We start from the raw sequence: 27,870 nt of genomic DNA, 5'->3' as shown, positions 1-27,870 counted from the left end.
CGGTATGACTGCTACCCACGCCTCCATCATGGTCTTAGGGAGCTGGGCCCCTTCTCTCACTGAATTGATCACCAACGTAAGGTATGGGGCCAATATTCCCCCAAATGTTTTAAAGAATTCGTTGGTAAACCCGTCGAGGCCCGGCACCTTTCCTGTTGGCAAGGATTTGATAACCTGGGTCACCTCTGTCACCTGAATCGGGGCTTCCAAATCCCTCTTTTGCTGTTCCGTCAACATTGCCAGTCCCCTATCATTTAAATAGTCATCTATTTCCCCTGTCTGCACAGCAGCATCCTCCGAGTATAGAGATTCATAGTATTCTGCAAATCTTTCCCTAATTTGGGCTGAAGTGTGCAGCATGTTCCCCTTAACATCCTTCACTCTCAGAATGTGTCTGTCTGCTCTCATCTTCCTCAATTTGTGAGCCAATAGCCTCCCTGGTTTATTTGTGGACTCGTAATATACCTGCTTCAAACGTGCCTGTACAAATTTCAAACTCTCTTCGTGCAAGCCCGCTATCTCCAATCTTACTGCTTGGAGCCTCCGGTAGTCAGACACCGAGCCCGAGGCCCTATATCTAACCTCCAAGGCCCCAAGTGTCTGCATGCACTGAGCCAACCGTTCTTTATGTATTCTATTCCTCTGACCAGCCCTCTTTATAAAATACCCTCTGGCTACCGCCTTAAAGGCATCCCATACTATATCCAGTGCTGGTCCTGAGTCCATATTAAGCTGAAAATACTATTGTAACACTTTTGTAAATTTAGCCACAGTGGCCGGATCTTGCAATAAGCAGTTATTCAGGGTCCATCTTTTATCTCTCGTTTCCTCTCTCAAAGAGGGGAGGACGGCCCACACCAGAGCATGGTCCGAAATAGTAATGTGGCCTATGCGAGATTCCCCACCCCCCTCCGAGAGAGTCTTGTCAACAGATATATAATCCAATCTAGAATATGAGAGGTGCACTTGAGAATGATAAGTATAGTCCCTCCCTCTAGAGTGTCCCAGTCTCCACACATCGTATAGCCCCATCTCATCTACAAGATTCTTCAGGGATCTTGAAATTTTCAAATCATTTGGAGCCGGAGGGGTCGACCGGTCTAGCCCCGGTTGCATAGTGGCATTTAAGTCTCCAGCCATCAGCAACTTCCCTCTAACAAAGGCTTGCAACTCTCTGTGAAGTCGCACAAAGAAGCGCTCCTGTCGCTCATTAGGGGCATAAACATTGACCAAAGTGTATTCCTCCTGCTCCAAAAGAACATGCAAGAATAAGTATCTTCCCTCCACCTCCCTTTTCACATGCAATATCTGAGCCTCAACATCTCTATGCAGCATAATTGCCACTCCTCTTTTTTTAGCCCCCTTCGCATCAGAAGCAAAATACATTTTCGGATATTGCTTAAAAACTAAATGCTTCTCGTGTGATTTTAAGAAATGAGTTTCCTGTAGAAATACAACATGTGGATGCATTTGACGTAATTCTCTCCCCAAAGCATGTCGTTTATATGGAGAATTTAGGCCTTTTACATTATAAGTGAGCAACTTAAGATCAGCCATCTACATTTTTCATTACACAACCTCCTGTTGATGAAAGGTTTAGTTTAATTCCATATTTCCCTCCTTCATGCCCCTTCCTCCCCTTCCCCCCTCCCCATTCTACCTCCAGACCTTGATCCCATTCTCCCCATCTCAACTGCCCTCCCTCACTTACCCTCCCAATCCCTCCCTCCCTCATCTACCCACCAACCAGTGCTTTTCAGCACTACCTGGGCGCCCAGAGAAAGATAACCCCACCAGCCAAACTTAATATGAAATTAAGAATTCCACAAACCCCCGCTCAATCCATCCCGCCCCCCCCCCCCCCCCCCCCCCCCCCCCCCCCCCCACTGTATTCTTTATTAACCAACTGCGAACTTCACCTCAGATCCAAATTAAACTTAAACTTTTTAAGTCCCCTCTTAACTTCCTCCGGACTGTCCCGACAAGCATATATCAAGGTATTCACCCAGTTCAGTTTATAGTCGGTCAGGTCTGGTTCCCATTCCTCTTTCCAGCTTTCTCCACACGTTTCCACCTCTGCAACCGGCTCTTTGTGGAGGGTGCTATACCCACAGGCAGTGATTCCATCGGAGCCAATCCCGCCTCGTGCAGAAATTTCCACGCCGCTTCCACTTTTCTGCATCGAATACTCTCTCCTTGTAGCTCAAAACAGAGTGCGAATGGGAAACCCCATCGGTATGCAATTTTTTCTTTTATCAGGATTTCAATTGCTGGTTTCATAGCTCTTCTCTGTGTCAGAGTAAATATAGATAAATCTTGGTAAATCGATATTCGTGCTCCATTGAACTCCAAAGTGGATGTCTGGCGAGCTTTCTGCCAGATCTGCTCCTTGCTGACATATGAGGTGAATCGGACCACTATATCTCTTGGTCTGTTGTCTCTGCTTTTTGCCAGGGCTCTGTGGGCTCTATCAATACCCATTTCTTCAGCGTCAAAGCCTTCTCCCATCAGCTGCTCACACAGGATTCTCACCACTTTCTGGACATCCTCCGTACCAGCGCTCTCTGGCACGCCTCGAAATCTTAAATTCTGTCTACGCCCGCGATTTTCAAGGTCATCTATCTGAAATCGCATCTCCTCTGCCTGCTCATCCATCTTGTTTAGCCTCTTTTCCACTGCGGCGTTCTTTTCTTCCTGTTCGTCCATTTTTTCCTCCAGCGTCTCAACCCTGCCCCCCAGCTCCCTCAGATCTATACTCAGGGCATCCACATGTTGCAGGATTTCATCCTTGGAAGCCCGAATCTCTGCCCGAATCTCCTCAAGGCATTTTGTCAATTCAGTGGGCAGGGCTTGCATCGGAGCGCTATCGTCAGCGTCGCCACGGGAGCCGGGTCCTTCCGATTCGGCCATTTGCGAGCCTCGTGGTTTTGGGGAAGCTGGTTTAGGCAGGCCCCGCATCAACTGTCTCGTTGAAAGCCGCTCGTTGTCCCGCGGAAGAGCGGCGTTTTTTTTGCTCATGATATTAGAAACTTCTCACCCTCACGCCAGTGCCTTTCCGGCCAGTTAAATTTGGTTTAAAACGCAATTGCAGCAATTTAATCAGCGGGGGATCGCGGAGCAAGAGGATCAAGCGTCCATTCGGCTGTGTGACGTCACTTCCTCCCTTGTTGGTGTAAATGGATGCGCATAGTTTTAGGCGCTGAGATATCAACTAAGCACATTCTATATACCGTGCTTAAATCTAGGTGCCGCATATAGAATACGCTTAGTCGGCACTGAATGCTGCACCAATTTTTTTTAGGTGCCATATATGGAATCTCCCCCTAAATGCTGAATATTGGCACTTAACCGCATAAGTGCTGACTCCGCCTCCAGACTTACCACACAATAGCTGGCTTTGAGTTTAGCAGTATGTGGTCATATTCAGCAGTTAAATGCTGCTGAATACAACCAGTTAGCCCTGAATAATTGTTTTAAGCAGCCAGGAGCCATTGCTGATTATTGTGATATTGCTTAAGTACATTTGCAATCCTAAGTAAACAGTGACTTTTTGCAATATCGCAGAGCATTAATATGAGCAGTCATATTACCAGCATACAACTATTGCACACTCTTGACTCACAGCAGTACAAAAGCAGGTAAAAGCTTGACTCTTCTCCCAAGCCTTTAATGGAAGAAGCAACTATTTTACAAGTCTTACAATGGCTGCTCAAACTACTTATTCACTCCTACCCTGGATGAGATCATATTCATGCCTTTTCTGACTTCACATGCAACCTTCTTTAAATTAGTCCTCTTATTTTCTAACTCCTCCTGTTACTCTATCTTATCTATATGCTCCACCTCTGCTTACATCCTATGCTGCCTATTAGGATGTTTTACTGCATATTGTGTTCACATTGTAACTATCATTCTGTTATTTGCATATCTTTACTGCTGCAATTGTCTATTGCCTATGTTTAGATTGTTCTTGCTGTACACCGACTTGGATGAATTTCTTCAATAAAATGGTAAATAAATCCTAATTAATAAATAAATAAAAACAACACAACATCACACTAGAAGCTATCTAAACAGGACTTGATGCTAAAAGAGAAAAACACCAGAATGGCATTGATTATAGAGCTTTCCATTCCAATTGATTATTCTGTGAATCAGGTGAAGAGGGAGAAGGTCCTCAAATATCAAGAAATGCAGTCTGAGACCAAGAAAATGTGGCAGAACAATACAGAAATATTTCACTGATTAAAGGAATTTTCAGGCCTACACAAGTTATATCCAGTAACTCCAGGAAGCTCTTTGGTACAATGGAAGTACTATGATAAGTATTAACAGTAAATTTGAGAGACAGAGATCATACTCTACATACTCTGGAAGGACAATGCCATAGCGAAGAGACTGAATGAATTCTTTGCTTCGGTCTTTACAGAAGAAGATGTAAGAGATAGCTACCTGTACCAGAAATGGGTTTCAAGGGGATAAACTCAAAGCGGATGTAGTTTCCAACTATCACCCGGTGGCGTCGATTCCTTTATTGGTCAAAACGATGGAAAGCCTAGTCCATTCACAGCTCATGGACTACCTGACTAAATTTGATATCTTACATTACTCTCAATCTGGGTTTCGTCCGCAATTTAGTACTGAAACTGTTCTTGTAACCATCATGTCCAATTTCAAGAGAGAAATTTCTTTGGGCCGGAAAATATTATTGTTACAATTTGACATGTCTAGTGCATTTGACATAGTGGACCATGAGCTTTTAACCTTTCTTATGGATACTTTTGGAATTGGCGGCAATGAGCTTCACTGGTTCAAGGGTTTTCTGGCATCATGCACATACCGAGTTAAAGCCAATTCTACAATTTCTGCACCTTGGGAGTCACATTGTGGAGTATCCCAAGGATCTCCTCTCTCTCCAACCCTCTTTAACCTGATGCTGACCCCTCTGGCGGAAGCGCTTGCTAAACAAGATCTCAACCCATTTATTTATACAGACGATGTAACCATCTACATCCCTTTTAACTCCAATTTGACAGAAATCCATGAGAAGATCGAGGCTAGCTTTTCCATCTTATCCTCTTGGGCAAACGTATTTCAATTCAAGATCAATGAAGACAAAACACATTGCCTTCTGCTTTCGTCTCAACATAATAAAGTCATTCCCTCCTCTCTCAATGTCAATGCCTTTAAGCTTCCCATTCTGAATAGCCTGAAAATCCTTGGGGTCGAGCTGGACAACCAACCACCTGATAATGGACAATCAAGTGAAGGTTGTCGCGAAGAGAATGTTTTTTGCGATGTGGCAGCTGAAGCGCATTAGACCTTGCCTGCCTAGAGACCTCTTCCATACTCTCGTTCACTGGCTCATCCTTTCTCACTTGGACTACTGCAGCGGGATATAAGCTGGCTGCCCTGACTACTTGCTAAGAAAGCTCCAGACAGCCCAGAACATGTAAATCGTGCTTTGCCCATGCACAGCCATTGCGTTTCGCACTGCACTGGCTCCCTGTCAAAGATCGCATCAGGTTCAAGATCTGTTCTTTAACACATAAGATCATATTTGGTGAGGCCCCAGAATACATGCTCAATCTGGTTGATCTACCCCCTAGAAATGCTCTGCCGTCGTCGCGCAACTACCTCTGTCTTCACTATCCCAGCAGCAGGAAAGTTCGATACAAGCATATGTTTGCCTCAACTTTCCCATATACCAGTGCAAAATCTTGGAATGACCTGCCGAAGCAATTAAAAGGGATTCCCGACCATCCACTCTTCAAATAGTTTCTAAAGACATTCTTATTTTCAAAAGCTTACTCCCTACCGAGCCCGGCCATTTGACTCTCCTGCTGTTGGTTGGTGGGGTCTCTGATCCACTGGCTCCTGCCGAACAGTTTACCGCTTCATGTTTTCTCTGTCTATTCTGTCATCCTATGTTTTCCCTTTCCTACTGTATTGTTTCCTGCACTGTTGTAAGCCACATTGTGCCTGCGCTTGTGGGAAAATGTGGGATATAAATGCGCTAAAATAAATAAATAATGCGGAGGAACTGAAAGAAATCTCGATGAACCTGGAAGACATACTAAGCCAAATCAACAAGTTAAAGATTGATAAATCACCTGGATCAGATGGTATACAATCCAGGGTACTGAAAGAACTCAAACATGAAATTGCTGATCTGCCATTAGTGATCTGTAACCTGTCATTAAAATTATCTGTAGTACCTAATATACTGTCAATGTACCTAATGTAATGTCAATTTTTAAAAAGGGTTCCAAGGGTGATCTGATAAATTACAGACCAATAAGCCTGACTTCAGGGATGAGGGATTTAGATTTGTTAGAAACTGGGCAAAATTCTGGGAAAGAGAGAGCCTGTTCTGAAAGGATGGACTCCACCTTAACTAGGATGGAACCAGGCTGCTGGCACTAACATATAAAAAGGAGATAGAGCAGCTTTTAAACTAAAATAGGGGGTGGGGAAGCTGATAGTCGCCCAGGGGCACATGGTTCAGTGTGGAGTATTCTTGAAGATACTATTGAAGCAGGATCTTTAAGGGAATCCCAATAGAGAGGTTTCAATAATGGTGAAAGAAAGCCAGGAATTGTTATTGGGAGAAAAGAATAAAGGATGCAAATTATCCCTGTCAACTTCAAAGCAGCTTGTAGATGCAAGGAAAAAAACACACTTTGAAGTGTCTATATACAAATGCTAGAAGCCTAAAAAATAAGATGGGAGAGATTATAGCACTAAGCAAAGAGGTAGATATAATAGGCATCTCAGAGACCTGTTGGAAGGAGGACAATCATGGGGACACTGTGTTATCTGTTATTTGCAATGATAGAATGGATCAAATTGGAGGGGGGAGGTTTGCGCTATATATTAAAGAGGGAGTTGAGTCAAACAAAATGAACATTCTACATGAAACAGCAGTGTGGAATCCTTGTGAACAGAAATTCTGTATGAAGGCAAAGAGTATACTGATAGGGGTGTACTACCGTCCACCAGGACAGAATGGACAGATGATGAAATGTTTGCAAAAATTAAGAAAACTGGCAAATTGGACAACATTATAATATGTGTGATTTCAATTACTCTAGTGTTGACTGGGTAAATGTTACATCAGGGAGTGCTACGGAGGTAAAATTCTACTACTATTACTTATCAATTGTATAGCATTACTAGACCTATGCAGTGCTGTACACTTGAACATGAAGAGACAGTCCCTGCTCGAAAGAGTTTACAATCTAATCAGGATAGACAAACAGGACAAATAAGGGATAAGGGAATTACTAAGGTGGGAATGATAAAACAGACATGGGTACTGTACAAGTGAATAGGGGATAAGAATTAAAATCAGCATCAAAATGGTGGGCTTTTAGTCTAGATTTGAAGATGGCCAGAGATGGAGCCTGACGTACTGGCTCAGGAAGCCTATTCCAGGCATATGGTGCAGCAAGATAAAAGTAACAGAGTCTGGAGTTAGCAGTGGAGGAGAAGGGTACAGATAAGAGAGATTTACCTAATGAACAGCGTTCCCGGGGAGGAGTGTAGGGAGAGATAAGAGTGGAGAGGTACTGAGGAGCTGCAGAGTGAATACACTTGTAAGTTTGAAGTGTATGCGGAAACAGATCCAATGAAGTGATTTGAAGAAAGGTCTAATATGAGCATAATGACAATGGTGGAATATCATGCAGCAGAATTTTGAACAGATTGAAGGGGAGAGAGATGTCTTAATGGGAGACCTCTGAGAAGCAAGTTGCAATAGCCTAAGTGAGAGGTGATAAGAGTGTGGATAAGGGTTTTGATAGTGTGCTCAGATTTTGGTGATATTATAGAGAAAGAAACGACAGGTTTTAGCAGTCTGTTGGATATGTGCAGAGAAAGAGAGAGAATAGTCAAAGATAACCCCAAGGTTACGAGCTGATGAGACAGGGAGGGATGAGAGTGTTATCCACAGTGATAGAAAATGGGGGTTTAGGGGGAAAGATAAGAATCTCGGTCATGTTTAGTTTCAGATTGTGGTGAGACATCTAGGTAACAATGTCAAACAGGCAGGCTGATACTTGGGCCTGGATTCCTGCTGAAATTTCTGGTGTGGAAAGGTAGATCTGGGAATCATCCGCATAAATGTGATACTGAAAATCCTGGGTTGAGATCAAAGCATTAAGGGAAGAAGTATAGATGGAGAAAAGATGAGATCCCAAGACAGAGCCCTGAGGTACACCAACTGATAGTAGGATAGAAATGGAGGAGGATCCGCAACAGTATACACTAAAAGTACAATGGGAAAAAACAGAGCCCTGAAATCCAAGTGAGGACAGCGTATCAAGGAATAGGCAGTGATCAACAGTGTCAAAAGCAGCAGATAGATAGAGAAGGATGAGGATAGAATAGAGACCTTTGGATCTGGCCAGGAACAGGTATTGGAGACTTTAGCAAGGGCTGTTTCAGTTGAATGAAGAGGGCAAAATCCAGATTGAAGAGGATCAAGAATAGACTGAGAGGAAAGAAAGTCAAGACAACGGCAGTGAACAGCACGTGCCAGTATCTTGATAGGAAAGGAAGGGGGGAGATAAGGAGATAGTTGGAATGACAGGTTGGGTCCAATGAAGGGTTTTTGAAGGCATCAGGAACAGTTGCAGTGGAAAGTGAAAGACTGAGGATATGACAGATAGAAGGGATGGCAGTAAGAGAGCTAGTGCTAAGTAGATGGGTTGGAATAGGATCAGAGGAACAAGTAGTCCGTTTGGAGTAGGGAAAGAAAATGTGCAGTTTCCTCTTCAGTGATTTAAGAAAAGGAGGCAGGGGTTGAAGGAGGGTTGAGAGAATGGACTCAGTGAGGGAAGAAGAGGTGGAGGTGACTTGGTTGAGAATTCAAGGTTAATCTTGTGAACCTTAACATGAAAATACTCAGCCAGAGTCTGGGAAGAAAGTGAAGGGGGAGTTGGAGATGAAGGCAGTTTAAGGAGAGAGTTCAGTGTGGCAAAGAGATGTTTAGGGTTTAAGCCAAGAGAGTTTGTCAACTGGATGTAGCAGTGCTGTTTGACAAGTGAAAGAGCGGTCTGGAAGGAGGTCAGCAAGAATTTGAAATGTATGAAGTCAGCATGGGCATGGGATTTCAGTCAAAGGCATTCATTTAATCGGGCACAGAAACATAGCTAGCAGATTCTAGAGGTCAGCCAAGGCTGGGGTTTGGCATGCCTTACAGAACAGAGAATGGGAGGATTGAGAGTATCTAGAGCAGAGGAGAGAATAGTATTTTAAGAAGAGACAACCTCATTTACAGACTTGGATAACATAGAGGTTGACAAGAGGTTTGAAACACTGGAGGACAAAGTAGAAGAGTCAATAGCCTGAAGATTTCTAAATGTATTGGTGGAGATTGGATGGGACTGGGAGAGAGGGTGATTAAGTGTGAAAGTTATCAGATGATGGTCAGAGAGGGGAAGAGCTGAGGCACAGAAACTGGAGAGTGAGCAGTTGGAGAAAAAGATAAGATCAAGACAGTGGCCAATCTGGTGAGCAGGGGTAGTGGAGCACAGTTGAAGATTGAAAGAGGATGTTAAAATGAGAAACTGAAAAGCATAAGAGTCAGAGGGATCATTAGCATGAATGTTAAAATCCCCAAGAATGAGAGAAGGAGATGAAGGTTCAAGAAAGAAGGAAAGACAGGAGTTCAAGTCAGTGAGAAAGGAAGAAAGGGACATATCAGGGGATCGATAAATGACTGCTACTCAGAGAGGTAGAAGAGTGACTAGATGAATGGAGTGGGCTTCGAAGAAGAAAAGCAGTGAGACAAAGGTGGAAGAAAAGGTTGAAATCTACAAGAGGGTGAGAGTAGTAGCCCAACACCACCTCTGCGGCCAACCAGGCAAGGAGCATAGGAGAAAAGGTAACCTCCATGTCACAAGGCTGCAGCTGAAGCATAGTCTTCAGGGCAAAGCCAAGTCTCACGGCAAGCAGATGGAGAGTAAGAGAGATAAAGAGGTCGTGGATGTAGGAAAGTTTGTTGCAGACTGAGTAGGCATTCCACAGAGCACATAAGAAAGGCAGAGAAGAAGGGGAGGGGAGAGAAACAGAAATTAGATTGGAGACATCACTGTGTGACCTGCACGAATAGGATGAGAGCTGATGTAGAGGACCAGGAATGAGATTGATATCGCCAGCGGAGAGCAGGAGAAGGCACGAGAGAGTACAGAAAAGAGTAGGAGAGGCATGACAACAGTAATAAAGATGAGATGTACTCAGACAGAATGGAGATGGTTGAATGAAAGGAAGAAATGTTGAAGGTTGAGAGCTGAGAAGAAGGGAGACAACAAAAGGGATGGTGAGATGATGAAAGCGTAAGGTGGACAATGTGTTCCTACAGTATACAGTGGCTTCAGATGGAGAAAGAGATTGGGAATGGAAACTGTACTGGAGCCATAAGAAATAGCAGAGAGAAAATACAAACAGTATAGAAAAGATGAGCGGAGGCCCTGGGAGTCACTCCGGACTAGGCTGTGAGGATATGCAGTTGGGCTGCAAGTCCCCTACAGTACTTGGAAAGCAGCTGATGGAAGCGCTAGGCACCTGGAGCAGGCCCTGGGTGGATTGGGGAGTACTTGAGAGTCACCCCAGACTAGGCTGCATGGATAGGCAGATGAGCTACAAGTCAAAGAAACTGACAAGAAGGGGATCTATTTTAGAGCTAGTCCTTGGTGGAATGCAAGGCATAGTACGAGAGGTAATGCTGTTGTATCTGCTGGGAAACAGTGATCATAGAATGTTCAAATTTGAGCTGATATCTGCAGTGAAGTAAACTAAGGAAATTTATTGTAGCAGCATTTAATTTTTGAAAGGACAACTATGACAAAACTAGTTAAAAAAAGGCCCGTTTCTGAGACCAATGAAACGGGCGCTAGTAAGGTATTTGCTTCTGCAATTAATATTTTGAAAGGGATATTTAGGATAATTGTGTTGTCATGGTAATGATTAATTTACATTTTGTGTTGTGTGTAGTATTATTACTTTTTTTTTATTTGTTTTTTTGTTGTGTTGGTTGTTATGTTATTGTATTTGTAGGATTTAGTAAAAGGGAGTGACAAAGTAGTTTGTGGCACAGTTTTATTCATAACCTAATAATTGCTGTTTAAATTTGTAATATTTATTTTTTGGGGGGTTTTTTTTTTGGGGGGGGGGGGGGTTGGGGGATGTCCCGTGCTGGCAAAGTGGGATGAAGTGTTGTGTGGCTTTGAGGGTGGTTATTGTTGCTGGGATGATATATAGAGAGAGAGATGGATTGTGCATCTATCCATGTTCCTCATCAGTGTATGTGCTTGTGAGTGTTTTTTTGTGGGGGGGGGGGTTGGGGGGAGTGCGGTGGTTGCGTGTCTGTGTTAGTGAAAGGTCATGTGTGTCACAGAGCTATATTGTGTGTGTGAGAGAGTGTGTCTGTGTGTGTGTAACAGAGAGAGTTTGTGTGTGTGTGTAAGTAAGAGAGGGTGGGGTGTACTGGGAGGTTGGGGGCGAGTGTCTGTGGTTTTGTGATATTGTGTGTGTGTCTCACAATGAAAGGGGGGTGGGGTGGGGGTGGTGAACTGTGAGGGTTTTGGTTTGGAGTGTTCATCTATCCATGTTCCGCATCAGTGTATGTGGTTTTTTTTGTTGTTGTGGGGTTTTTTTAGGGGGGGGCGGTGGCTGTGTGTCTGTGTGTGTTAGTGAAAGATCATGTGTGTCACAGAGCTATATTGTGTGTGTGAGAGAATGTGTCTGTGCAAGTGAGAGAGGGTGGAGTGTACTGGGAGGCTGGGGGTGAGTTATTGTGTGTGTGTCTCACAATGAAAGGGGGGGCGGAGGTGGTGAGCTGAGAGGGTTGTGGTTTGGAGTGTGCATGTATCCATGTTCCGCATCAGTGTATGTGTTTGTGTGGTTTTTTGTTGTGGGGTTTGTGGGGGGGGGGGGGGGAGCGGTGGTTGTGTGTCTGTGTGTGTTAGTGAAAGATCATGTGTGTCACAGAGCTATATTGTGTGTTTGAGAGAGTGTATCTGTGTGTGTGTAACAGAGAGAGTTTGTGTGTGTGTGTGTAAGTGAGAGAGGGTGGAGTGTACTGGGAGGTTGGAGGCGAGTGTCTGTGTTTTTGTGTTATTGTGTGTGTGTCTCACAATGAAATGGGGGGCGGGGTGGAGAACTGAGAGGGTTGTGGTTTAAGGGGGGGAGGGGGATTTGGGGATGTCCAGTGCTAGCAAAGTGGGAGAATGTGGGGGGTGGCTTTGAGGGCGGTTATTGTTGCAGGGGTGATATAGAGAGAGAGGGAGAGAGTGAGTGTACATGTCTCCTTGTTCCACATCAGTGTATGTGTGTGTGAGTGTTTTTTGCGGTGTTTTTTTTGGGGGGGGGGGGGCGGTGGTTGTGTGTCTGTGTGTGAGTATGAAAGTGTCACAGAGGTATTTTGTGTGTGTGAGTGTGTTTGTGTGTGTATCACAGAGTGAGTTTGTGTGTCTGTGTGTGTGTAAGTGAGAGAGGGTAGGGTGGACTGAGAGCGTGGAGGCGAGTGTCTTTGTTTTTGTGATATTGTGTGTGTGTCTCACAATTAAAGGGGGGTGGTTGGTGAACTGAGAGGGTTTTGGTGTAAGAGGGGGAGGGGAGTTGGGGGGATGTCTCGTGCTGGCAAAGTTGGTGGAAGTGGCGGGGGGCTTTGAGGGTGGTTATTGTTGCAGGGGTGAGATATAGAGAGAGAGAGTGAGTGTGCATCTCTGCATGTTCCACATCAGTGTATGTGTGTGAGAGTTTTTTTTTGCGTGGTTTTGGGGTGGAGGGGGGTGGTGATTGTGTGTCTGTGTGTGAGAGTGAAAGATCATGTGTGTCACAGTGCTAGTTTTTGTGTGTGAGAGAGTGTGTCTGTGTGTGTCCCACAGAGAGATTTTGTGTGTGGGTATGTGTAAGTGAGAGAGGGTTGGGTGCACTGGGTGTTTGGTGGTGGATGTGTGTGGGTTTTGTGATACTGTGTGTGTGTGTCACAATGACGGGGAGGGGGGTGCGGTGTGGGGGTGAAGTGAGAGGTTGTGGCAGGGGGCTTGGACGGGGTCAGCGTTTTTTTGGGGTGGGGGAGTGGGTTTTGCCCGTAGTGTGTGTTTTTTTTAATTGGTTTGGTTTTTTTTGGAGGGGGTGGTTGGGGGATGTCCGTTGCTGGCAAAGTTGGAGGAAGTGGTGGGTGGCTTTGAGGGTGGTGGTGAACTGAGAGGGCATGGAGGGGGTCAGCATGTGTGGTTGAGGGGGAGGGGAGTTACAGCGGCCGGCAGCAGCGGACCAAAGCGGGCAGACTTGGCCCTTTTCTCTCTCATGTCCTGTTTCCGCAAGGGCGTGACCAGAGCTGAGAGAGAGAGAGAAGGACCGAGCCTGCACGGTTTGTTCAGCTGCTGACGGCCGCCATAACACCGACGATGTAAGTGAAGATGTGTTTTTTTATTCGGTGGGAGAGTGCCTGGAACTTGAATGGATGGAGCGATGAACGGAGGGACGATGACCCTGGAACTCGTGGGGAGAGGGTGGGGTCCTCTACGTCCAGAGGTGATTCTTGATGGGGGGGGGGGAGAGTGTGGGGGGGTTAACGGCGACTCGGGAGGGAGTCGGTCGGGGAGGATGGTAGTCCGAAGTCGGAGAGGAGAGGGAGGTAGGCGGGAGTGTGCTTTGGGGAGGAGGGTGGGTGAGGGGGGCTGTGGGTGGGTGACAGTGTCCAGTGGCGACTCGGGATGGGCGAGGGAGAGAACCCCAGGGGGAAGGGGGTGTTGTCGCGTGTGTGGCTGAGGGGGGTAACCCGGCGTTACCAGCAGTGTTGACGCCGGTTGTCTTTTGTTGATTGAAGTTCGGGCACGCGGGTTTGGCTGTTTTTTTAGTCTGTTGGATGTGTGATTGGGCGCTGCTGCTGGTGACGCACCTGGAAGTGTGTGACGTTATTTCAGGAGATGGAGTTACAGAGAGCACGAATGCTTCGAGGTTTCAGTGCCACTGAGTCAGCTTCAGAACGTTGGAGGTGCTTTTTATTATATAGATTATATATATGTACGAGATACACACATATATATATATATATATATCCTGAATGTAAATTAATGCCTTCTGTTTTCACTATTATGTATTCTATTACCATACAACCCAAATCCTTCTGTAACACCAAATGTCTACTCTCTTCTCATTTCCACTATCCAAGAATGTATTGTAAGCCACATTGAGCCTGCAAAGAGGTGGGAAAACGTGGGATACAAATGCAATAAATAAAATAAATAAATAAATAAATAAATAATATAGGATGAGAAAAATGGTTAAAAGAAGCTAAAAGGATCGGCTGCAAAGGTTAGGACTTTAAATCAGGCATGGACCTTATTTAAAAATACAATCGAGGAAGCCCAGACCAGATGAATTCCACATATTAACAAAGGTGAAAAGAAGAGCAAACGACAGCCAGTGTGGTTAAAAGGTGAAGTGAAAGAGGCTGAGTCAAAAGAACAATGCAAAGCATTAATAAAGAAGGCTAAGAGAGAATATGAAGAAAAACTTGCTTTGGAGACAAAAACTCATAGATACATCAGAGGCAGAAAGCCTGTGAAGGAATCCATGGGACTGTTAGATCATGAAATGGCAAAAGGGGCACTCAGAGAGCACAAGGCCCATAGTGGAGAGACTGAATGAATTATTTGCTTTGGTCTTTATAGAAGAAGATTTAAGAGATTTACCTGTACCGGAAATGGTTTTCAAGGGTGATGATTTGGAAGAACTGGAAGAAATTTTGGTGAACTTGGAAGAGATGCTGAGCCAAATTGACAGGTTAAAGAGTGATAAATCACCCAGACCAGATGGTATACACACCAGGGTACAGAAAGAACTCAAACATGAAATTGCTAATCTGATGTTAGTGATCTGTAACCTGTTGTTAAAATCATCCATAGTACCTGAAGATTTGAGGCAATGAATTCCAGAGTTTAATTACACATTGAGTGAAGAAATATTTTCTCAGACTAGTTTTAAATGTACTACTTTGAAGCTTCATTGTGGTCTATAATTTCCCGAATCACTTCTGGAACCTTTTTTAAAATTCTGCATTACATTGGCCATTCTCCAGTCTTCCGGTACCCTGCTTGATTTTAAAGATAAATTACATATTACTAACAATAGTTCTGCAAGTTCATTTTTCAATTCTATCATTACTCTGGGATGAATACCATCCGGTCCAGGCAATTTGCTATTCTTCAATTTGTCAAATTGCGCCATTACATCTTCCAGGTTTATAGAGATTTCATTCAGTTTCTCTGACTCGTCAACTTTGAATACCATTTCTAGCACTGGTATCCTTCCCAAATCTTCCTCGGTGAAGACCGAAGCAAAGAATTAATTTAATCTCTCCACTATGGCTTTTTCTTCCCTGAATGTCCCTTTTATCCCTCGGTCATCTAACGGTCCAACTGATTCTTTTGCTGAATTCTTGCTTTTAATATATCTAAGCTTTTACTATGTATTTTTGCTTCCAACGCAATCTTTTTTTCAAAGACCCTCTTTCCCTTTCTTATCAGTGGTTTGCATTTCACTTACCATCCCTTATGCTATTTCTTATTATTTTCAGTCTGATCCTTCTTCAATTTTTGGAAGGATTTTCAGTCTCATCCTTCATCCATTTTCTGAAGGATTACATAAGTACATAAGTATTGCCATACTGGGAAAGACCAAAGGTTCATCAAGACCAGCATCCTGTTTCCAACAGTGGCCAATCCAGGTCACAAATACCCAGCAAGATCCCCAAAAAGTACAAAACATTTTATACTGCTTATCCCAGAAATAGTGAATTTTCCCCAAGTCCATTTAATAATGGTCTGTGGACTTTTCCTTTAGGAAGCCATCCATACCTTTTTTTAAACTCTGCTAAACTAACCGCCTTTACCACATTCTCTGGCAATGAATTCCAGAGTTTAATTACACGCTGAGTTAAAAAAAACCTCTTACCACGTGGCCATGTGGCGGGGAGCCCTTACTGCCACCCACTGATGTGGCAATAAGGGCTTCTGCAGTAACCTGGCGGTAACCGATTACCACCAGGTTACCGCCGTGCAAGCCATTTCCAGGGGTTTTCTTTTTCCCCAGATATGGCGCACGCTCGGGGCGAACTACCACTGGTGGCCGCGTTGGGTCAGTGGTAGTCATGATTTAGCGTTCAGTAAGTCCACATTGGGCTTACCAATGCTTTGTGAAAGACCCTCTTAACCAGCTAAGATAACTGTATAAACAGGACCGCATAAAACACAGTCCTAACCAAATATCGTACTTAACTGGTATGTTTTCGCTGGCTCTGTATATCCAGAAATTAAATGCCGGAGCCCAGACATGGCCCGGCCTTGAGTTTCCAGGTATAACACCGGCAGCAGTCAGCAAAATGCTGATCACTGCTAGGTGAATAACGGGCCCTATACAGTATTACGTTTCTTTGTTGAACTTACTGAACATGTTGCTGTCTCTCTTCCCTTCTCTAGCTGGGTCCTCTCAGTCTGATAGTGATATGTGCTATTTCAGTTCACTGCATGGACCTGTTGGTAAGATGTGCTCGCCACCTGTGTCGAAGGTAAGAAAAACTCAGCTATTCTGATATTCATGTTTCTGTGCCACCTAGAAATAATAGTGAACTCTGAACCCAACTTTTATTTCATTTCGTTATTCTGGGCAAAAACTGGTAAATAACTGAGGGGCCCTTTTACTAAGCAGAGGTAGGGCTAATGTGCAGGTAGCACGAGCCAAATCAACACTACCACTGGGGTAGTGCGGGCACCCAGTGGTAATTGTAAGCGCTGCGTATGACTGGTAGCGCTATAGAAGTGATTTATAGTAGTAGTAATTTCGAAGTTGGCATGCGCTGTTTCCCAGGTAGGGTTTTCCCAGCAGTAATTGGAGCATGGCCACACTGGCATGCGCTGCATGATTACCACTTGGTTAGTATGTGAGCCCTTACTGCTAGGTTAATGGGTGGCAGTAAGGGCTCAGACAGTAAATAGCGCACATTACTTTTAATTTTAGCACACGGCTATTTACTGCCCCATAAAAAAAGCCTTTTTTCCCAGCCGCGGTAAAAATTGGCCCAGCATGTGCAAATTTCACATGTCCAAACTACCACAGGTCACTTTTTAACAAAGCTTAGAAAAAAGGGCCCTGAGCCTCTAAATTTAGAAACCTAAGGAGCATAAATTCATCCATAATTTTTATCTAAATTTAGAAATCTAGATTTTCAGCCAAAAATTCTACTAAATTTAGAATTACCGTTCATTTGCCCAGGTTTAGGAGTTTATAGCTAAGCTCCTAACTTTTCTTTCCTTGCCCTGACAAAGAATACTTGATCAAACCATGGCATGTATGTTTCTGCTAGTTGGTATTCTATAAGGGGTCTTTTATGTTTCCAACCCCTCCTCCTACTGCAGTCTCACTGCTTCTCATCCTTTGAAGCCCACTCCATCCGGCTATTCAACCCGCTACCACTCAGAGTGGCAGTCATCTACCGCCCCCCTGATAAATCCTTCTCTTCCTTCCTTACCGACTTCGATGCCTGGCTCTCTGTTTTTCTTGAACCCTCTTCTCTGTCTCTCATTCTCGGAGACTTTAATATACATGCTGATGACCCATCCGACCCTCACGCTTCTAAGTTCCTCACCCTAACTTCCTCCTTCAACCTCCAGCTGTGCTCTACCACCCCTACTCACCATGACGGCCATTGTCTTGACCTCGTCCTTTCCTCATCCGGCTCACCCTCCAATTTCCAAGCTTCAGCTCTTCCTCTCTCCGATCACCACCTGATCACATTCACACTTCTTCACCCCCCCTCTGCCCCGCCCAACCTTAACCACCACCTCCAGGAATCTCCAGGCCATTGACCCCCTCACCTTATCCGCTAGTATCTCTAATCTCCTCCCATCCATCATGTCCTCCAAGGCTGTCGACAAAGCGGTCTCCGCTTACAATGCCGCTCTCTCCTCTGCTCTAGACACCCTCACACCATCCACCTCCCGCCCCACAATGCGTACTGATCCCCAGCCTTGGCTGACCCCTTGCATCCGTTACCTTCGCTCCTGCGCAAGATCTGCCGAACACCTCTGGAGGAAATCTCGTACTCATTCAGACTTCCTTCACTATAAATCCATGCTATCCTCCTTCCACTCCTCCCTATTCCTTGCAAAACAGGACTATTACACCCAATTGACCAAATCTCTCAGCTCCAACCCTCGTCGTCTCTTCGCCACCCTTAACTCTCTCCTCAAGGTGCCCCCCGCTCCCACTCCCCCCTCACTCTCTCCTCAATCACTGGCTGATTACTTCCACGACAAAGTGCAAAAGATCAACCTTGAGTTCACTACCAAGCCATCACCCCCCACCCCCCTCTTCACCCATTAACCCTCTCCCTCAACCAACCAACCTAGGCCTCCTCCTTCTCCTCCTTTCCTGAGATCACCGAGGATGAAACCTCCCGCCTTCTTTCCTCCTCGAAATGCACCACCTGTTCCTCTGATCCCATCCCCACCAACTTACTTAACACCATCGCCCATACTGTCAACCCCTCCATCTGTCGCATCCTTAACCTCTCTCTCTCCACCGCAACTGTCCCTGACACCTTCAAGCACGCCGTAGTCACACCTCTCCTCAAAAAACCATCACTTGACCCTACCTGCCCCTCCAACTATCGCCCCATCTCTCTCCTACCCTTCCTCTCCAAAATACTTGAGCGCGCCGTTCACAGCCGCTGTCTTGATTTTCTCTCCTCTCATGCCATCCTCGACCCACTCCAGTCCGGTTTCCGCTCTCTCCACTCGACAGAAACAGCACTCTCTAAAGTCTGCAATGACCTGCTCCTGGCCAAATCCAGAGGCCACTACTCCATCCTCATCCTCCTCGATCTTTCTGCCACTTTTGACACTGTCAATCACGATTTACTTCTCGCCACACTGGCCTCATTTGGGTTCCAGGGCTCTGTCCTCTCCTGGTTCTCCTCCTATCTCTTCCACCGCACATTCAGGGTGCACTCTCATGGATCTTCCTCCACTCCCATCCCGCTATCTGTTGGAGTTCCCCAGGGATCTGTTCTTGGACCCCTTTTCTTCTCTATCTACACCTCTTCCCTAGGCTCACTGATCTCATCTCATGACTTCCAGTATCATCTTTACGCTGATGACACCCAGCTCTATCTCTCCACACCAGACATCACCATAGAGACCCAGGCCAAGGTATCGGCCTGCCTATCCGACATTGCTGCCTGGATGTCCAACCGCCACCTGAAGCTGAACATGTCCAAGACCGAGCTCCTCGTCTTTCCACCTAAGCCCACTTCTCCTCTTCCCCCACTCTCTATCTCAGTTGATGGCACCCTCATCCTCCCCGTCTCATCTGGCCGCAACCTCGGGGTCATCTTCGACTCCTCCCTCTCCTTCTCTGCGCATATCCAGCAGACTGCCAAAACCTGTCGCTTCTTCCTTTTCAACATCAACAAAATTCGCCCTTTCCTCACTGAGCACACCACCCGAACTCTCGTCCACGCTCTCATTACCTCTCGCCTCGACTACTGCAACTTGCCCCTCACTGGCCTCCCACTCAGCCATCTATCCCCCCTTCAATCCATTCAGAACTCTGCCGCACGTCTTATATTCCGCCAGAACCGATATACTCATATTACCCCTCTCCTCAAGTCGCTTCACTGGCTTCCGATCAGATACCGCATCCAATTCAAGCTTCTCCTCCTTACTTACAAATGCACTCACTCTGCTGCTCCTCACTACCTCTCTACCCTCATCTCCCCCTACGTTCCTGCCCGTAACCTCCGCTCACATGACAAATCCCTCCTCTCAGTACTCTTCTCCACCATTGCCAACTCCAGGCTCCGCTCATTTTGCCTTGCCTCACCCTATGCCTGGAACAATCTTCCTGAATCCCTACGCCAAGCCCCCTCCCTACCCATCTTCAAATCCTTGCTTAAAGCTCACCTCTTCAATGCTGCATTCGGAACCTAACCTTTCGAACATATAGATTGCCCCTATCTGTCTGACCTATCAGATTAACTGTACATTTGTCTTTTAGATTGTAAGCTCTTCGAGCAGGGACTGTCTTTCCATGTTAAATTGTACAGCGCTGCGTAACCCTAGTAGCGCTTTAGAAATGTTAAGTAGTAGTAGTTATGTCTGTAAGGTTCCACTTATACATGTATAAGATCATTTATATGCACACTTGCTGCCAAAAACTAGGTGACCCCTTAGAGAATTACTTCCATGGCATTGGCAATTTTCAGAAATCCCTTTTGTTTAGTTAAATAGCCATTTGGAATAAGCTACTACTGGACATAAGGGAAATTCATATATATATTATTTTAGAAATGATCTAAAGACTTATTTGTTTATTGAGAAGACTTAGGGCCTTGTTTACTAAGCTGCACTAAGGGTGCGCTAGCATTTTTAGCGTGCACTGATTAGCACGTGCTAAACGCTAACTTGCCCGTAGGAACATATGGGGGACTCTAGCATTTAGCATGCGCTAAAAACACTAGCACACCTTAGTAAACAGGGCTCTTAATGTTTTCTAGCTAGATGATTAAGATGTGATATAATTTTCTTGAAATGAAGGACCTCTTGTTGATGTAATCTGCTTAGAATCTAATGAGAACATAGCGGAATATGAGAATTATATAGCATAGCATTTTTTTATTTATTTGGTGCATTTTTAACCCACATTTTCCCACAAGAGCAGGCGCAATGTGGCTTACATTAATTCAAGAGGATACAATACAATACATAGAAGGCACAGATACGGAATGAGACAGGAGGGGAAAGAACATGGGATTACACGGGGAGAATGTCAGGGGCGAAGCAACCGGCAAAATCCTGTACAGTCAACAAGAGAGAGAGGTTAAACAGTGGAGTTCCCAATGGAATAAGCCTTGTCAAATAAGAATGTTTTTAAGGACTTCTTGAACAGGTGGTGGTCGACTAGCTCTTTTAGTTGTTTTGGCAGTATATTCCAGGATTTAGGACTGATGTAGGGGAAGGACGAAGCAAAAAGGGTCTTGCATTTAACATTCCTGCAGTTGGGACAATGTAGATTGAGGTAAGACCTTGCAGATATTAGGGCATTCCTAGATGGTAGATCGATTAGATTGAGCATGTATTCAGGGGCTTCTCCATATATTATCTTGTGTGTTAGTGAGCAGATTTTAAATGTAATACGGTCTTTTACAGGAAGCCAATGAAGTTGAAAACGCAGCGTGATCAAAGCGCGATTTGCCCAGTATTAGCCTCGCAGCTGTGTATTGAGCTGTCTGAAGCCTTTTCAGAATATAGGCCCGGCAACCAGCATAGATCCTGCTACAGTAGTCTGTATGGGATTGGACCAGCCAATGAACGAGGGTACGGAATAGCTCTCTCGTTATAAAATGTCTGATATGCTTCAGCCTCCACATTGCGTGGAACATTCTTTTTGTGATGAATTTCACTTGATTGTCCAGTTGTAAGTGGGTATCCATCTCTACTCCAAGGATTCTCAGGCTATTTGAGATCGAAAGTTTGAAGTCTTTAATGATGAGTGTATTTTGGACTACTTTATTGCACTGTGATGAAAGGATGAGACATTGTGTTTTGTCTTGATTAAGTTTAAACAAAAACGCCTTTGCCCAGGAATCCATGATAGAAAAACTTGTGTCTGTCTTTTCTGATATTTCGGCTAGAGTTGACTTGAAAGGGATGTAGATGGTCACATCGTCCGCATAAATGAATGGGTTAAGACCGTGCTTTGACAGAGCTTTAGCTAGTGGAATCAGCATAACATTGAAAAAGGACGGAGATAGGGCTGAACCTTGAGGTTCCCCACAATAGGCTTTCCAAGGTGCGCAAATGATGGAATTAGCTTTTACTTGGTATGTACGAGAGGATAGGAAATCCTTGATCCAATTTAGCACGTCTCCACTTATTCCAAATGTGTTTAGCAGGTAGATTAAAAGCTCATAATCCACCATGTCGAACGCGCTGGAAATGTCAAATTGGAGTAATAATATATTTTTTCCCAACAGACATTTCTCTTTTAAAATTTGACAAGAGGGTAACCAGGACTGTTTCTGTACTGTACTGTGGACGGAACCCCAATTGAAAGCAATGTAGAATATTGAAGTTCTTCATGTAGTTAGTTAGCTGAATATTGACCATATTTTCCATGGTTTTAATGAGTAATGGGATAGATGCTACTGGCCGAAAATTACAAAATGATATCGGGTCTTTAGGCACTAGGATCCATGTTTCTGAAATGATGAGGAGATCAAGGTCCTCAGATAAGATCCAATCTGATATAAGTTCAGGCTTGTTCACTATGGATCTGGCATTTATGTATCCCACGTGAAATTGATGGAACTGATCAGCCTTCATCGTGTCACGCAAGATATCTATATTTATAAGGTTTCTAGACCTTGCAGGAAAGGGTGCAGGCAAACTATGAATGCGCATTTGCTCCAAGTGAATTGCATCTCGAGTTGTGCGGTGAGTGAATAATCTTCTGCTGTTTGTGACAAGAGGAATGACAGGGGTCTGTGCTGGGACCGCTGCTTTTTAACATATTTATAAATGACCTAGAGATGGGAGTAACTAGTGAGGTAATTAAATTTGCTGATGACACAAAGTTATTCAAAGTCGTTAAATCGCGGGAGGATTGTGAAAAATTACAAGAGAACCTTAGGAGACTGGGAGACTGGACGTCTAAATGGCAGATGATGTTTAATGTGAACAAGTGCAAATTGGAACCTGAATTATAGTTAAGTCATGCAAGGTTCCACGTTAGGAGTCAAGGACCAAGAAAGGGATCTAGGGGTCGTTGTTGATGATACGTTGAAACCTTCTGCTGCGGCTAAGAAAGCAAATAGAATGTTAGGTATTATTAGGAAAGGAATGGAAAACAAAAATGAGGATGTTATAATGTCTTTGTATCGCTTCATGGTGCGACCGCACCTCGAATATTGTGTTCAATTCTGGTCGCCGCATCTCAAAAAAGATAGTGGAATTAGAAAAGGTGCAGAGAAGGACGACGAAAATGATAAAGGGGATGGGACGACTTCCCTATGAGGAAAGGCTAAAGCGGCTAGGGCTCTTCAGCTTGGAGAAAAGGCGGCTGAGGGGAGATATGATAGAGGTCTATAAAATAATGAGTGGAGTTGAATGGGTAGATGTGAAGCGTCTGTTTACGCTTTCCAAAAATACTAGGACTAGGGGTCATGCGATGAAGCTACAATGTAGTAAATTTAAAATGAATGTGAGAAACTTTTTCTTCACTCATCGTGTAATTAAACTCTGGAATTCGTTGCCAGAGAATGTGGTAAAGGCAGTTAGCTGAGCGGAGTTTAAAAAAGGTTTGGACGGCTTCCTAAAGGAAAAGTCCATAGACCGTTATTGAATGGACTTGGGGGAAATCCACTATTTCTGGGATAAGCAGTATAAAATGTTTTGTACTTTTTTGGGATCTTGCCAGGTATATTGTGACCTGGATTGGCCACTGTTGGAAACAGGATACTGGGCTTGTTAGGCCTTTGGTCTTTCCCAGTATGGCAATACTTATGTACTTATTGGTACCCACATGTACCAACACAGCCAGCTGCTCCCCAGCACTAAAATCCTATCTAGGCAATAAGGGTTCACACACTATTCTTGTGCTAATCAGTTAGTACGTGGAAATGTAGTTGCGCTAACTGATTAGGATGGAGACACCCACTCTTCGCCCCCCCCTGACAAGCCCTCTCCACAGAAAAATAAAAAAACAATTTTAGCACATGCAGATTAGAAACTTAGGGGCCCTTTTACTAACCTGCGATAAAAAGGACTGTGCTAGTGGCAGGGGCCATGTTTGCCGTGCACTGTAGCCCTTTTTACCTCAGTGGGCAAAAAGGCTGCAAAAAAAACATGGCCATGTGGTAAGATTGCTCTTACTGCATGGCCATGCAGGGTGGGGGTAGGGGGGAAGCACTTACTGCCACCCATTGAGGTGGCAGTAAAGGCTCACATGCTAACCCAGCAATAACCAGGTAGCATGTAGTGCTGCCTGATTACCACCAGGTTAGTGCCACGCTAAAAAAATCTTACCCAATGGCGTACACTATGGCTGCAACTAATGGTGGTGCCCGGTGGTAGCTCCAAATTGGCACACAGTAAGCCTGCATTGAACTTACCACCGCTTAGTACAAGGACCCCTTAATGCAAGATGCCTGAGCATGTCCTGTGGTTCTTTCAAGCTGTGATAAGCATGCAGTAGGGCCTAGTAAAAGGACCCCCTAAGAAAGGTGATACTTGTGTTCATTTGGATAAAGATTAATATCAACTTTTTGTAGGGCAATTCCTGTATAGTTTTAGAATTGTCTGCTGCTGTCCAGTGAAAGCTTGCAGAATGACTGCTGGTGTTTAATATGCCAAATGAGATGCCAGCCACACCGATATGTATGAGAATTTTGTGTAATGGAATTGCCCGTCCTTTCATAAACATTCATGGTCTCTAATGGTGACCTTAATGGCATCTTTCTTTGTAAGGCTGATTTATTGTTTGTATGCTTTGGGGGTATAATTTTAGCTGAAAAACCATAGAATGCTGTTTGAGGAGAGATGAGGAGTTAATAAACGATTTCCCCCCTTTAGGAAGCAGTGCCTTTTACTGGATTATGGATGTACAGTGGCATCTGCGATGGAGGGCACACCTAGTGCATGGCTCCGGACACACTCAGTTTGGGCGAGGTACAGAATTGTATTTCATGCTTTGTTCTGGAGGTTGGAAGAGCTTCATGCTTTTCTTTAAAATAATATTGTATAATAATAAAATGTATACAACTTCTGCACTATATAAATGTGGATATTAAATTAGTCACTGCCTTTGTGATTTCTGAGAGAAGAAACAATGAAATGTAAAAAACAGACTATGAAATTTTAGCTCCTACTGCCCTAGCCAGCCTGTCTTACCTTAGGGAAATGCTTCTCAACCCAGTCCTTATTTATTTATTTAACAATATTTATAGCCCACCCATCCAACCTTCCAAGCGGGGTAAACACACATAATAATAATAGTAACCCCCCCTACACATAATAATACCAAACAGTTTCCTTCCCAACCCCACCCACTCAAGATCCACCAAAAGCCTTAACAAAGTAAAAAAAACCTTCAACTGTTTTCTGAACAATCTATAAGACTACAGTTGCTTCAATGCATTCGGAAGAGCATTCCACAATCGTGGACCAACAACTGAAAAAAACTCTAACCCGACTCGTCTGCAACCGAACCTCATGTGCAGAGGGAACATCCAACAAAATCTGATTTTGAGAACATAACTGCCAACCAAGATGATATAGCTGTAGTCTTTGCTTCAATTCAAAAGGAGCATCATCATACAACACCCGAAACACCAGTATCAACATTCTAAACTCAAATACGTCACTCAATGGGCAATCAAAGCAATTCCTTCAATTGGGGAGAAATATGATCAAACCTGCTTCTTCATAATCAACCAATTCTCAAGAACATAAATTACTTGTGTGGGAACCCAGTATCATATAAATTCAGATCTAATGTCCCAAACACATTGACACTAGAATACACCTCTTAAATAATTACATATCCACAGTTAGTATTTATTATGTCAGGACTTATAGTAACATAGTAAATGACGGCAGATAAAGACCTGAACGGTCCATCAAGTCTGCCCAACAAGATAAACTCATTTTACATGGTATGTGATACTTTATATGTATACCTGAGTTTGATTTGTCCCTGCCTTTCTCAGGGCACAGAGCGTAAAAGTCTGCCTGTACTAAAAATTCTGAAGCTAATGTCGAAGCCCCTTAAAATTTACACTCCAGACCCTCCATATCTATTCAGTCACAATCAGGGCACAGACAGTAGAAGTCCGCCCTGCACCGGTTTTATTCTCCAAATACCGATGTTGCCACCCAATCTCCGCTAATATTCCATAGATCCATTCCTTCTAAACAGGATTCCTTTGTGTTTATCCCACGTATGTTTGAATTCCATTACCGTTTTCATCTCCACCACCTCCTGCGGGAGGGCATTCCACGTATCTACCTCCCTCTCCGTGAAAAAATACTTCCTGTCATTACTCCTGAGTCTGCCCCCCTTAAACCTCAATTTATGTCCTCTAGTTCTATCACCATCCCGTCTCCGGAAAATGTTTGTTTGCGGATTAATACCTTTCAAATATTTGAACATCAGTATCATGTCACCCGTTTCTCCTTTCCTCCAAGGTATACATATTCAGGTGATTTTTTAGAAGGGGATCGTCAGAATATACTGCAGCACACACCATGCAAACACTTTGTTCCTTTGTAGTAATGGTGTGGCACAAATCGTCATTGATCCACTTATTTTATTTTTTTGAAAACTTTCTGTGTATTTAACCTTCATGCTCAACAACCATGCAAAAAATTAAAGTATATGCATATTCCATCACTTAACTGGCAGCAATATTTTCACCAGAGGAGAACCTCCGCCAATGTGGCCAGGTTTCGGTTTCTTCTTCAGAGAACAGGTTCTCTGGAGAAAAAAATGAAGTGAATAACAGTATTATAACTCCATATTACATATACTGCACCCTAGCATATTAACCAAAGTACAGCAACACTCACAAATACATGTCACATAGCGCTCCTGCATACAGAAGAAAATGGCCGCAGCGTCTTAGCGCGGGCTTAATCATTCAATAGCATACAGTGATCGTCAACCACTTTCCTGATTGGACCACATCACTACAGCTGCAGCCAATCAGATCAAGGACCGCCAATCAATATCAGAATTCAGTCCCGAGGGGTGAAGTGATTGTAGTTGGAAAATCCAACATTGTTTCTTGTAATTTAAAAACTGTCCAACATTCCCAGCCTCCCACCCTAGTTGGACACAATCTAGAATTCTCCATTTAATGTCACTAAGTTGATGGTGAAAATCTAGCCAGTGTTGAACCAATGATGCTGTTAATACCTGATTCTTAATCCTGGATTTATGTTCATTGAGACGAGCCTTAATAGGACGGCTCGATCGTCCTATATATATATATTAGCTGACAAGGGCAATGATGGCATAGACTACATTATTAGTCATACAGTTGGTAAAAGATCGAGCACAAATAGGACATGAAGTAACAGGATGTTTCCATGTTGGTCCTTCAATGGTCAGATCACACCATTGACAAGACCCACATTTGAAAGACCTAAGGTATCTGGGAGAGTATGATTATAATCCAGGCGCTTGTAGGTGACGCTTGTCTCAATGAACATAAATCCAGGATTAAGAATCAGGTATTAACAGCACCATTGGTTCAACACAGGAATTTGTCCAAACCTTTTTTAATCCTAGATATGCTAACTAGGGTTACTACATTCTCCAGCAAAGAGTTCCAGAGCTTAACTATTCGTTGTGCTAAAATATATTTCCTCCTATTTGTTTTAACAGTATTTTCATGTAACTTCTTTGAGTGCCCCCTACTACCTTTGGAACGAGTAACAAATCGATTTGCTTCTACTCGTTCTACACCACTCAGGATTTTGTAGACCTCAATCATATCTCCCCTCATCTGTCTTTTTTCCAAGCTGAAGAGCCCTAACCTCTTTAGCATTTCCTCATACGAGAGAAGTTCCATCTCTTTTATCATTTTGGTTGCTCTTCTTTGAACGTTTTCTAATTCTGCTGTACCTTTTTTGAGATACGGTGACCAGATCTGAACACATTACTCAAGGTACGGTCGCACCATGGAGCAATACAAAGGCATTATAGTATTTTCGGTCTTATTCACCATCCCATTTCTATTAATTCCTAGCATCCTGTTTGCTTTTTTGACTGCTGCTGCACACTGAGCAGAAGATT

At 44.0% G+C, this 27,870-nt stretch overlaps 1 protein-coding gene across 1 annotated transcript in view; it reads left to right on the top strand.

The window, feature by feature from the left end:
• The window catches only part of LOC115476820 (proton-coupled amino acid transporter 1-like), a 147,265-nt gene that overhangs the window by 21,229 nt on the left and 98,166 nt on the right, over positions 1 to 27,870 (top strand). The window contains exons 3-4 of the mRNA XM_030213395.1: positions 16,494 to 16,582; positions 24,645 to 24,740. Coding sequence (XP_030069255.1) covers positions 16,494 to 16,582; positions 24,645 to 24,740 — 185 coding nt within the window. The remainder of the gene's footprint in view (positions 1 to 16,493; positions 16,583 to 24,644; positions 24,741 to 27,870) is intronic.

This window comes from Microcaecilia unicolor, chromosome 8 (genome assembly GCF_901765095.1).
Source record: "Microcaecilia unicolor chromosome 8, aMicUni1.1, whole genome shotgun sequence".
NCBI classification, from domain to species: domain Eukaryota; kingdom Metazoa; phylum Chordata; class Amphibia; order Gymnophiona; family Siphonopidae; genus Microcaecilia; species Microcaecilia unicolor.
This window is presented reverse-complemented; position numbering and strand designations above follow the sequence as displayed.